The sequence below is a fragment of the Arachis ipaensis genome, chromosome B4 (genome assembly GCF_059453495.1).
Source record: "Arachis ipaensis isolate K30076 ecotype BB chromosome B4, ASM5945349v1, whole genome shotgun sequence".
Taxonomy (NCBI): Eukaryota; Viridiplantae; Streptophyta; class Magnoliopsida; order Fabales; family Fabaceae; genus Arachis; species Arachis ipaensis.
In genome coordinates, this window is record NC_142439.1 from 139,825,127 (window position 1) to 139,838,525 (window position 13,399).

The 13,399-nt window shown below is 31.3% G+C and overlaps 1 protein-coding gene across 1 annotated transcript; it reads right to left on the bottom strand.

Annotated features, from left to right (window-relative positions):
- Positions 1-2,640: 2,640 nt before the first annotated feature.
- Positions 2,641-8,006, bottom strand: LOC107635238 (subtilisin-like protease Glyma18g48580). The gene is made up of 11 exons (XM_016338645.3): positions 7,858-8,006; positions 7,658-7,767; positions 7,462-7,559; positions 7,211-7,366; positions 5,657-5,780; positions 4,782-5,328; positions 4,385-4,479; positions 4,022-4,297; positions 3,784-3,922; positions 3,497-3,713; positions 2,641-3,411 (listed from the first exon to the last, which is right to left on the bottom strand). The coding sequence occupies exons 1-11, from the start codon at positions 7,945-7,947 to the stop codon at positions 2,867-2,869; spliced, it is 2,397 nt and encodes a 798-aa protein (XP_016194131.1). The 5' UTR covers positions 7,948-8,006; the 3' UTR covers positions 2,641-2,866.
- Between the last annotated feature and the right edge of the window lie 5,393 nt (positions 8,007-13,399).

A 13,399-nucleotide genomic window follows, 5' to 3' on the forward strand; every position in this document is an offset into this window, starting at 1 on the left:
TTCCAAATTGGTAGCTGTTTCAGTTTGTTTATCCTTATGTGGTCAACTGATACTGTGTTACATTGACAATGTCTTGTTTATAAACTACAACTACTATTATCAATTTACCTCTTCTGTTCATTCAGTTTAGATTTTATTTTTGTAAAATCTATCTACAAATAACACACCAATAAGATAAACAGTTCCCATACATTCATTAACAGATGCTTTCAAACACAGTTCTTACATTTTTACCATCACAACTAAAACAACAACTAAAAGAGAAAAAAACAGCAATCCTAACATTTGTATCATATATTTCTGAGTCCTTAACTCAACCTCCAAATTGTCAATCCTCAAAGCAAGACTGACGCTCACTTCTTCATTGTTGTATGCCGCAGTGTCTTCCAAATTTCTTTTATCATCTTCTACAACGTCTGACCATCGAAAGAACCCACACCATCTTCTTCCACTACTCTGTGAACACGAAATGTAACAGTTACCATCAAAATAGTCAACGACAAATTTTCAGGAAACACTCGCGTTGTAATTCAGGCATCCAAAGAGGGGCTTATTTGGGTGGGTTTTCGTTCCAGACCATCGGAGCACAGGACGTTTTCCACACCCACACCGCTCTGGTACTCGCGTGCCTCTGCTCTGACTTGGCCTCCTTGTGGTTGATCGCATAAAATTTTCCTCTCCTTCATCTGCACGTCCAACCATCATCCAACCAGCAAAGCAATGAGTACGAGAATAAGCAGGGAAGAAGAAGAAGAAGAAAAAGAAAGAAGAAGAAGAAGAAGATGAACATGAAAACGAAGAAGTGCTGCACTACTTCTGAGTTAGGGTTTAAAAAAAGATCAGGGACCAAATTGGGGTTTAAACTTTTATTTGCCACATCAGCCAACCGTTAGACACTCCAACGTGGCACTCATTCGCCATGTCACTACCGCCAGCAAAGAATATGACCGGAAAATATGCGGGGGACCACGTTAATACATTTTTCCAATTTGGAGGACTTAATTAGTGCAATTGATAGGGGTGAGCACGGGTAGTGGGTACCCGATTACCCGTCCGAACCTGAACCGAACCAATTAAATTGGTTTTGAAACCAACGGGTAATCGGGTCCAACCCGAACCAAACCGATGGCTTTTGTTAGCGATTGGTTCGGGTATCGGTTTTGGGAGTGTGGAACCCGAACCAACCCGCGAACCCGATCATATATTAATTAAATAAAAAAATAAAAAATATATATAGTTTTTCCATTAGACAATGATTATTCATTATTAATATGTTTGGATTTTAATGAGTTTAGTTTTTAATGTATTTGGTGTTTAACATGTTTGGATTATTTCTATTGATGTTACATGTTTATTGTACTTGTTGAATTTTTAAGATAAAAATTTGGTTTTTTTTTTTTATGAATTTCAAAGTCATCGGATACCCAATTACCCGAACCGAACCAATCCGTTCTTAATCGGTTTGGTTTGGTTCGAGTACATGTACAAAAAAATGCAAATCCGAACCAAACCGAACCAATTACATTTTAATCGGTTCAGTTCTAATTTTACCATAAACTCGAACCAAACCGATCCGTGCTTACCCCTAGCAATTGGAAAGTCAGGGACTAAATCGGTGCATTTTGTGAATCTCAGAGACCACTTTGAAATTTAAATCTCTTATTGTTGTTTTACTTGATATATTTGCTTACTTATAATTGCTGCCATAATATAACTCAGAATGCAAATTCAGAAGACTTTTTCACCTTCGTTTGAATAACTCTGCGTTTTCCATTTGTATACGAGAATCCCCCAAATTGATATTTGCAAAGCTTAAGCACACTTGAAATTTGTATAGCAAATAGAAATTTCTTCTTTTCATTAATCTTTTAGAAAGTTATTAAGGAGTTGGACACAAAAGTAGTTTTGTATCCATCTAATCTGGCAGTTACATTGGTGAGTATACGAGCTAGTAACTTAAGATTCGGCAACGTGATCGAAGGTTAGTTCAAGGCTTCACGAATGAAAGTTCTGTTAAAATGCGTTGGTGGTTGTATTTAGACTTTAGAGGGACACAGAAGTTGAGGTAATCATTATGCTGTAGATCATAAACAACTAGTCATGGTTCTATTGCAAGGCCTAAACCATAAATATAAAAATGTTTTGTCCCTTCGGGTCATCGGATAAAATTGGAATGATGATAGCTGATTTAATAGATGATGGACCCTAGAAGTCTAACTATACAGCCAGAGCCCAGAGGCATGAGGAATAGACCTAGAAGTTCATTGGAGGATGTTTTTTTTTCTTTTTGGTCATGCTTGGAGGATGTTAAATGAAGTATTGAACCAACCACTCCATTGGCCCAAGAAATATCATATGATATCAGGCCCACACAAAATAAGCAGCATTCTTCCTCCATGTTTTATTTCTTGCCACTTATTTTCATCACATCTTATTTTCCATTCTTCAATAGTTGATGGATAACTCTTGTATATATATTGTAACAAGACAGAATAGTAATAAGAAGAATACACACAATACAATTTTCACTTTCCTGTGTCTCTGCCCAGTATTTGTTATATATGGATGGAGACACACGACGGTTGTTAGTTAGCAGGTCAGAATAATGAATTTGAAGCAAATATGGATATTGAAAATTAATTTAATTAAGCTTAGCTTTTATATTTTAAGAAAAAGCATACATGAGGTATATATAATACAAGCTAAGGACCTTCACAGCTGCCTACACACCATTTAAGAGGGGGGAAAAAGTAAAAGAAAAAAAACACACAAATTAAACAAAGAAAGGTGAAGTAGTAATGATGTGTTCCAACGCAGCCATTATTATTATCATTACAAAAGCACACCCAATTCTAAGAAGATTTGTTCACTTGCGGCGTTGGACTGCAATTGGACTTCTAACTCTATGCTTTCCATCTGTCCAAATCACTTCACCAAATTGATATTTATAAAGTTGACTCACACTTGATGCCTGCACAATCACCTTATATGTCTTCTTTTCATTAATCTTTGTAAAAGTTAAGGAACTGGGAACAACATTAATTTTGTATCCATCCAATTTGGCACTTGCATTGTATGTTCCAGAGGGCCCCACATTGGTGAGTGTACGAGTAACCGTTACCGCACTCAATTTAAGATCTGGCAATGTGATTGAAGGGTAGTTTAAGTCATTTATACTGTGAGTTCCTTTACAAACAAAAGTGTTGTTGAAATTAAGTGCTGAAACAGCTTGTTGGTCGTATCCTGAAGCACATAAGAAGTTCAAATAATCGTTAAGGTGTAGATCATAAACAAGTCCAGGGTCAACTGCAAGGTTAGGTTGCACATGTCCTGAGCCATAAGCAAAAGGAGTTGCTAACTCATTGTCAAACGCATCTTGAATTGGCTTGTTCGTGTTGTCAAGTGTGGTTGCTGAAAGAAGATAAAAAAATCTTGTGAAAATATTACATGCACAAGCCTTTGAGAAAGATAAGTGCAGAATAGATATATTGGGTACCAGTAGTCATGATTGCGGATTTAATGGCTGCGGGACTCCAATTAGGATGAAGAGTTTTGACAAGTGCAGCAATACCAGAAACATGAGGGCAAGACATAGAAGTTCCTTGCAGCACATTAAATTGAAAGCCACGACGAGTATCCACTAAGAGGCCAGAGGCACTTGCGAAGAGTGAATAGGCAGCAAGTATGTTTACTCCAGGTGCAGTCACATCAGGCTAGATGTATAGTAACTGATTTAGTAATTGATTTTTTATGTATATGATATTTTTATATACTTGTATATACCTTGAGTATTGATGGTTGAATCTTATTGGGTCCTCTAGATGAGTAGGAAGCCATAACTGGAGCTGGCTTCCTTCCAATCACTGTTTTGGCTTGGGAGAGCCTTACTGTGGTGGGCGGGGGCAGGGGCGGGCTTAGAGCTCTGCAATGTATATATCCCAACAGATCTTAGCTTCTTTCATGATGTTAATCTTAATTACAGAAATTTAATTAAATGGGATGAGTATAATTTAACAATTACGTAGCAGTTATGAGATCATAATTGGGCTTGCGTAGTGGTTGAGAAGAAGTAGGCGGAGATGGAGGTGGTGGTGCATAGTCCACAGTAGTCAACATATGAGCCTCATTGGTAAGTGTTTTCCCCTGTTTCTTTTGATTTTGCAACAACATTCCCATTGCACCTGCGGAATAAGCTTCCAAACCCTCACCAACGGATTTTATATTCCCTTCTCTTTGGCAATTCACCACTTTGCCTTTAACTTTTGCAGGGTCAAGTGTTCCTGCCTTACAAAGTTGACTGAACAACAAATTAAACATCTTAGAGCAAATTATATTATATTATTGGTGTTATGTACGATGCGGTTCAGGTTCACTTTGTACTTACGCATCTCGAATTGTGGCATTGGCATGTTTAGCATCGGTAGAAGAGATCAAAGAAAAGGCTTGGTTAGATTGTAACGTTACAGAAAGACTCCCTCCCTAAAAAAGAAGAAATGTCTAATAATAGTTAGTTACTTAATATCAGTTTTTAAAAAATTCAAGAAAAACATGTATTAATTAAGATGAAAACGGTTGTCTTCGACTTTTTGTGTAAAGTTGATAATTGAGAATGGTTAAATAATTTGACATATTTATTAAATTATTATCTAATAATTTTTATCTATCAATTATACAGAGATATCTGCACCTCAGATTTTACCATAAATGAATCAATCGTCTTGAGATTGAAACTCAACTGGCCCTAAAAGTTAGTTCAAGGAGTGGAATTTGTAATAACATACCGTGATTTGTTGACCGTTATCAAGGGTAATGGTACTGCTGAAATCTCTATCGAGGGTGCTAGCAGCAACGGTGAATATCCATGGAGCTCCATTGACAACAGTTGCAGGAGTTGGGCCATCATTCCCAGCAGAAGCAACTAACAAAATATTGGCAGAAATCGCATGGAAGGCTCCAAGGGAGACAGCATCAGTGAATATATCTTCTGGGCTGACAACTTGGCGGCCGCCGGCGGAGAGGGAGATGATATCGACGCCGTCGGCTATGGCTTGGTCTATTGCTGCCAGGACATCAGCTTCATGGCAACTGGCAGGATCGGTAATGGACCAACAAACCTTATAAGCTGCAACTCTTGCTCTTGGGGATCCTCCCTTTGCAGTGCCGTTTCCAACCGCAAATATGTGTGCACCGGGCACGAAATTACCACCGGCGGTTGATAGAGTGTGGGTACCGTGGCCTTCGAAATCACGCGCTGTATGCAACTTTGGGTTCAGCTCCCCAACACTCGCTTCATAAGCATTGCTGAAGTATCTTGCTCCAATAAGCTTCCTGTGTATTTGTTATTATTATTCAAAAGGTTTTAAATGGCATATTTTTATTTTAATAATTTTTTATTTTTTGAAATTTTTCTAAAATTATTTTTATTGGATATATTCATCATTCCATCACTTTTAATCAATTTTTTAATATATATATTAGATAAATAAATTTGTTAATAAGTTTTATTACAAGACAATTAGATTTTAAAATTATCACTTTAACCCAAGTTATTTTTTTTTAAATAATAAAAAATTTATTAAAGAAGAAAGATGTATAGATATATGTATTTATTAGTGTTAATTAGCTTAGCTTAACCAAAAATAAGTTAATTGTTAACCTGTTGCAAGGAGTTTTTCTAGAGCCAGGGAGGCTGTCTATTTGACAAACATTACCCCCACGCCATTTTGAGGGGACAGAGCCATATCCTTTGTCACTGAAGCTTCTCGATTCCGGCCATACCCCTACACAGTTAACCCATATTATTAGAATTTTGATATATTAATTATAATGGATACTTCTACGTTCCCGTTTTCACATGAAAATCACATATTCAGGCAAATATGTTAATTTATCTAATCATACATAATATGATCTTCATGTTTTCACATGTCCTTGGAGTATCCACAGTTGATTATTCTTAAATTAAAATCTAAGACGCAATAATACAGAGAGAATCTGGCTATTAGATTTTGGTATTTTGCTGCTCATACATGGGCAGCCTCATGATGATATCTTTTATTTTTGTGCCAATAAAAGGACACTTTTTTCTCGTTTTGTTTCTTTTACATTTGTTAAAGAAAAAATGTTTGTCCACTCAGCTTTCTACATGATTGACCCAATAATATACATTATTCTAAGCGAATCTCGCTTTTTTAATATGATAACATTTATTATAGAAGAATGTTAGATAAACAATAAAATTTATTATTTTTATTTAGATGGTTAATAAAAATTTTTATACTTAATTTTAAATATTAAATTTTAAATTTCAAATTTTAATAGTATAAAAATAAAATATTAACTAAAAATATTGAAAAATATTAATCTCCTAATATATTTTATTATATTAAAAATTACTATAGCTATAAGCGTACCCACGGCTTTTGTGGGTGAGTCATTTTTAAGAATAAATTTAGAATATAATTAATTGATAGTTTTTTATATATTATTTTTATGTATATTTTTTTTTATTAAAAGTGAATGAAGAAAATAAAAAATTATATTTATCTTTGTACCATAAAAAATTTAAAAGAAAGACATATTTACAAAATAACCACATATCATTTTCATTTTGCTTTACTAGCTAATAACAAGGTGAAGATAGCATTAAGTACTTAAAAGTTGAAACAAAGACAAGAAGACGAAAAAGTATAGATAGATAATGAGAATATTAAACCATGTGAATAATGGATATGTCGAATGTTCAATTCAATAGGTATGCAGATGATTATGTTCATTATTTTTAATATGATTATTTCTTTTGATTTGATTTACTTATACACAGTTAACAATGACTGGATGTTTAATTCACTAGGTATACAAATGATTATTTTAATATAAAAATTTAAAAAATAATTTAGAAGTAGAATATCTTTTTATTTTATTAGATCAATTTTAAAATTATTGTTCACATTATTTATAAAAATCACTATGCAAAACCGTAATTTTTATATGTTATCTGACCACATCAATCCACTTTTAAAGTTTCATATATTGGAGAAGTTTAATTTGGTAATTATCATCGGTAAACAATGTTGCTCTGAAAAGCTAATGGAATTTAGATTATTCTCCTTTCGTTTCGTACCTACCTAGTAACGATCTACCCATCATTAAATTACAATAATGTGCATACGTAAATAATGGATAATAGTAGTTAATTATAAGCATGTACCAGTGTCAATGTTGGCGATGATTGTATTTTCACCAAATCTACCCTTTTGCCATGCAGTGTTCTTAGCATTTCTGCGAAGTCCAAGAAATTCCCACGACCTTGTTGTGTGAAGTTTGTGTTCCTTGCTCAAGAACACTGACACTACATTTGGTTTTACTGTATGACAGCAACAAGCAAATATTATTTGTTGACAGTGACCGTGCAATTATATTAATTACTTAATGACAAAAACACTTGATGATCGATCTCACTGGCAATTACTGCTGCTTCTTCCTCTTCAAGCAGCGCGGAGAACCCATTGATGTGCTTATTGTATGAGTATATCATGACTTCTTTCGCTTTCTCATTGCTGTATGTCCAAACAATATTCTTTTTTTATTTAATGCTATATATAGCTTTTAATATATAGAAAATATAAGCCATGCATGCTTTAATTTATTTCGATACCTTCCCAAAACTGAAGCTAGTAAATCAAAGTGAGAATTTGTGGCAGCTTCCATATCAAAAGAGGTAGGGCTTGAGCCATGAGAATGTGCTCCCATGTATACAATGTAACACTGTATGTGAATGTAAACAATAATTTCAAAGTGGAAATCTCATCATCAACATATAAATGATAACAAACAAGCTAAGCATAAGGATTTTACCCTCTTACTTCCATGGACAGCTTCCAGCAAGAAAGAAGAAAGAAGAAATGATGAAACAACAATTCGAAGGTAAAGATTACAATTGTTCATGGTTCAGTTTCCGAAGAATTGATTGCCACGCATATCTAGCTAGCTACCATGCTGCATATATATACAAGGGCTTTGTGGCCGAAACATTTATTCTTTTCTTTTCTTTTTTCTTTCTTATTTATTTATTTATTATTTTTGGATGAGACTAGCATCTTTAACTTCTTCAAGTCAAGAAGCTAATCACACACACTTGAAAACTCTAATTTATCTTCCCTTGGTCACCATGGCAAAAGGTTTTTACACTATACAAGTTTAGCATCTCACATATCTAAAAAATTAAAGTCTATATAACATGTAATGTGAAACTTGAAATTATCCATGACACAATCCTTAAAAAATAACATGAAGAATTATGTGACAGGTTGTCCACTTATCCGTGAGAGTTATGTTACGTAAATTGCTTTCTATAGGATAAATACCCCATGGATGCTTAACAAACACTTTTAACACAAATTTTTTCACTCATCTTGGGGAAGTAGTGCTTAACACAATGCAACGTTGCTTTTGAGATGTGAGGAGCCATATTCTCGACTTTTTCTTTTTTGTTTTTCAATCTTTAAAAAAGTTTACTCTATCGGTCTACCACTTTAATTTACTTTTCCAATCTTTTTATTATATAAATAATATTATATTTTGAATTGAACGTTTCATTAGTTTAATTACTTATTTTGACAAAAGATACCTTTTAAATAAAATACAATAATACTTTGATTTAATTAATGGTTGGTAAGGGAATTCCATAAGTATCCTTTTTTGTTTTTTTCTTGAAAGAATAGTTCCATCATTGTTTGTTGGAACTCTTTTACGACTGTGATAGATTTGGAAAAAAAGTTTTCTCTTTGAATTTTAATTTTGATATATATTATTAATGTTTGAAAATTTACTTTTCTTGTCGCTACATACAAGAAAATTTTTATAAAGCCTAAGATCATAAAGTGATAATCGAACATGAATAAACACTTTATTTAACCCAAATGTGACTAATATAAAAGTTTGATGGTGTGTATTTTATAATGGAGAATATTAAGACTCGTTAGAATTTATTATTTTTTATTATTAATTAATTATTAATATTTAAAAATATAAAATAAAAAATAATAAATTTAATAATTTTATAATATTTTTTTTAGAATTTAAAAAAGGACACTATTTACAAGAAAAAAAAAAGTCTCTTACTGTTATTTAAAATAATGATTTTAGTAAAGTTCAATTGTCAAAAAATGTTGAAAATTATTTTACATAAAAAATAATTATTAGAAATGTTTAAAAATGTCTTTTTCAATAAAGCCTAATATGTCTTTCTTTTTTGCATCATGAAAAATGAACAGCGATATCTGAATGAGAAAAAAAAAAAAGAAAAAAAAAACATTGGTGTCCCTAGCTACTACCAAACCTCAAAAACAACAAAACCTATACCAAAACGAAGAAACGATAAAAACAAAAGAGAAAAGTTGTATATACAGAGACTAAAGCAAAAGGAAAAAAAATTAAAAAACAATGAGAAAAGAAATAAGGAGTTGGCCGTGTCTAGATGGGCCACATACGGCAAAAATTTTCTCATTTTTTCTTTTAAGAAAATTTATTTGACCTTATCTTTATTATAATAACCTTTATGTACTTATACATGTATTGAAGTAGAATAATATTCCAAATTTTCATAGTTTTCAAATAATTTTAATTACTAAATCATTTTTAAATTTTACATTGATTTGTCTGAAAATAAAAATTTAAAAATTAAATTAATAATTAGAATTATTAAAGACTAAAATTATATAACAAGAATTTTTTGAAAACGGTATTATTGAATGAAATATGTGATTTTTTTATTTTTCTATAATAAATTACAATAAACTAGGTATTTTTTAAACTATTCTTTTAGTTAGTCTTTTATTATATTAATTTAAAAAAATAATAAAACAATACATACAAATAGATTTAATATTTTTTAATTTAAAATACAAATTTAAAAAACAGTCTAAGTAAAATAAAAATCAGAAAATTCAATTTTAAATCTTCAAATCAGTTTTAAATCTGATAAATATTAACATATCCTAAAATAAACCTTTAAATATCTCAAAATAAGCTTCACCCCAGTAAAACCTTTTACTTCCCATAAAATTTAGACCTGCAGTGCTTCACACTCCGTCTCCGTTGTCAAACTCCTCCTCTATTGCCGCACCGAGCTCATCCTCTATCGCCGAGCCGCGCTCCTCTGTCTGTGTATTCCTCATCTTCATCACGCTCTTCCGTCAGTTTCATTAATACCGAAAACGAGTCTTAGCAACACGTTCTTTTTTTTTCCCGCCTCCTCTGTGTCTTTTCACCACGGCTCTCTATCTCAGCAACGTACTTTTTTTCTGATATTGTAAAAGATTCTATTTTTTTAATCTATCCATAATTTTGGATGTATCTTTGGTATTTTATTTGAATGTATTTGTGTTAATAATTTTTTTTTGCGCTATTCTGTATGATATGAAATTTGTAATATTTATGTAATTTAGATGTGTTAATACCTAATTTTAAATATGTTTATATTGTTTATTTAATTGTGGATGTATTTATGTTTCTGTACATTTTGGTACAAAATTTGTGTGAACAAAAGATGAATTTTGAATGTGTTTTAAAAGTATTATATTTGTTATTTGTTATTTTAAATGTATCTTGAACACATTTAAGATACTATACATCAAATATCTACAAGACTACAACACATTCAAATTAAAACAGTAAAATTGCACACAAATGAATTATGAACACATCCAAAACGAAACTATATTTCAAAATACATTTTAAACGATTTTAGTGTTTCATTAAAAAAAAAACCTCTTTTTTTCTAACAAAAAAATAAATGAAAAAGAAGTTGTTTTTTCATCTGTGGTTTTTTTTTTTCGGAGGTATTTGTGTTAAAAAAAATTTTCACTATTCTTCTATTAATTTAAATTTTGTAATATTAATATAATTTAGATGTGTTAATATCTAATTTTAAATTTATTCATGTTATTTATTTAATTGTGGATGTATTTGTATTTGTGTACATTTTCTTACAAGATTTATGAGTTTTTGATGTATTTTGAAAGTATTATATTTGTTATTTGTTATTTTAGATGTGTCTTAAACACATTTAAAATACTACATCAAAGATCTACAACATATCCAAAATGGATTTTTTATTTTAATAAATAAAATAAATATAATATTTACCAAAATAAATATTTTTAGAGAATTTACCGATTTAAATTTCCTTGCCATATCTCGTTTACACTGTAAATGAGATTTGACTAGTAAGGCTGACACGTGTATATCTCGTTTACACTGTAAACGAGATATATATATAAGACAAATATTTTGCATCTATAAAAGGATGTGTAACTCTTGGTATTCTTCACACACATTTTATATTCTTTCTCTGTCTTCTCTTTGTCTCAAAAACAAAGCTGAATGGCCAATAACAATCCATTCATAATTGTGCTTCTTTATCCGAATTGTCGTATGAGAAATGACGACAATGGGGTGACATTTGAATGTCAGGATCCGATATTGTTTCGCACTCAGCGTATGCGACTGATGTTCGACATTCATGGGAGGATCATGTGTGAACAGGTAATAGAGCTGTCCGCCGAGGTGGGTCACGGTGGTAGTGGGGGTTCTGCACACGACTCCTATGTGCAGGACGACCGACCTCTCGCATCACAGTCCATTCATGTCGCGATTCCGGAGCATGAGGCAGAGGAGGGTGAGGAGGAGTCGGACGAGGATTACGTGGCAGACAGTGGAGACAGTGAGTCTTCCGATGGTGGCGATGAGGATGAGTTTGTGCCGGAGACATTTGCAGGGGCTGTGCCGCGGCATGTGCTGCCTCCACCTCACCCGATTCCAGCGTAATGTGTCGTCTCGTTCAGTCTGTTTATGTCCTCGTCATTCTCCACTTGGCGCGCCATCACCGTTTGGGTCAAAGGTATAGTCAAAAAGGGTTAAAAGAGGAGAAAAAGATGTTGACAAAGTCAAACTGGGGTCCGGAAGTCAGTTGTAAACGACTTCTATATATAGGCGCAAACGGCCCATATCTCGTTTACACATATCGTTTACACTGTAAACGAGATATGACAAGGGAATTTAAATCGGTAAATTCTCTAAAAAATATTTATTTTCGTAAATATTATATTTATTTTATTTATTAAAATAAAAAATCCTATCCAAAATAATAGTAAAATTGCATATAAAATAAATTATGAACACATCCAAAACGAAATCATATTTCAAACACGTTTTAAATGATTATAGTTTCTCATTAAAAAATAACAAAAAACCTCTTTTTTGAAAGCAAAAAATGGACAAATGAAAAAGAAATTATTTTTTATCAATGGTATTTTTTTCTTTTTTTGGATGTGTTTGTGTTGAGAATTTTTTTTTACTACTCTATTAATGATTTAAAATTTGTAATAATAATAATATAATTTAGATGTGCTAATATCAAATTTTAAATGTGTTTATATTGTTCATATTAATTTTAAGAGTGTTTGTGTTTTTGAGATTTTGGTGCAAATTTTTAGATGCTAATTTTGTTCATGTTAATAAATATCGAAATAAATTTAAACAGACACTAATAAAGCAGAAGAGCCGAGTCTCAAAAATATAAATGTTAAATCGTGGTCGTGATGATGATAAAAAAAGATTTAAGATATTCTAAATTAAAATTTAAAAAGTATCCCCTCTTTCGAATGAGGAGAAAAAAAATATAACAATCTCAATTGGTAAAAAAAAATTACATAATGTGTTTTATTTTTTTTATAAATTTAGAATATAAATTTATTAAAAAATATTATAATTAATAAATTAAATTTTAAAACTGATTAAAGGATGATTATTAAAAAATAATAATAAAGGATGATTATTAAAAAATAATAATATTTTCCATAAACAAATATATTATTCCTCTTTCACATTTTATTCCAGCTCTAAGTCTGCTCTATATAAATTTTCTCTCTCTGCTCTCTCCCATGGCCAATCACTGAATAAATGTGACTTTCTTATGTGAAAGGGACGCTATATCGTCCCATGCTAAAATCTAGGCAGATTTTTCTTCACTAAAAGGTAATGCAACTTGTGAAACATGTGGATTAATTGAAATATAATATATCACAAGGATTGTTAACGACGAGTTAATGATAATTGCTTCAGTTATTTAAACGTTATGTTTTGAGTTCATTTTCATTAAAAGTTATCAGAATATATTTACTAAAACATTAAAATTTAAATTTTTATTTATATATAAATACATACATAATTTATAAAAAAAAAAAGTAAAATAACAAATAAATTTCAAAAAATTTATACTTTAGATAGATTAGTCTCTAAAAAAGATATCAATAAAATTTTTTAAAATAACAGATATGGATATACTATCTTTAAATTAGTCTTTATAATTAGAATAAAAAAATTTAATTTAAACTAA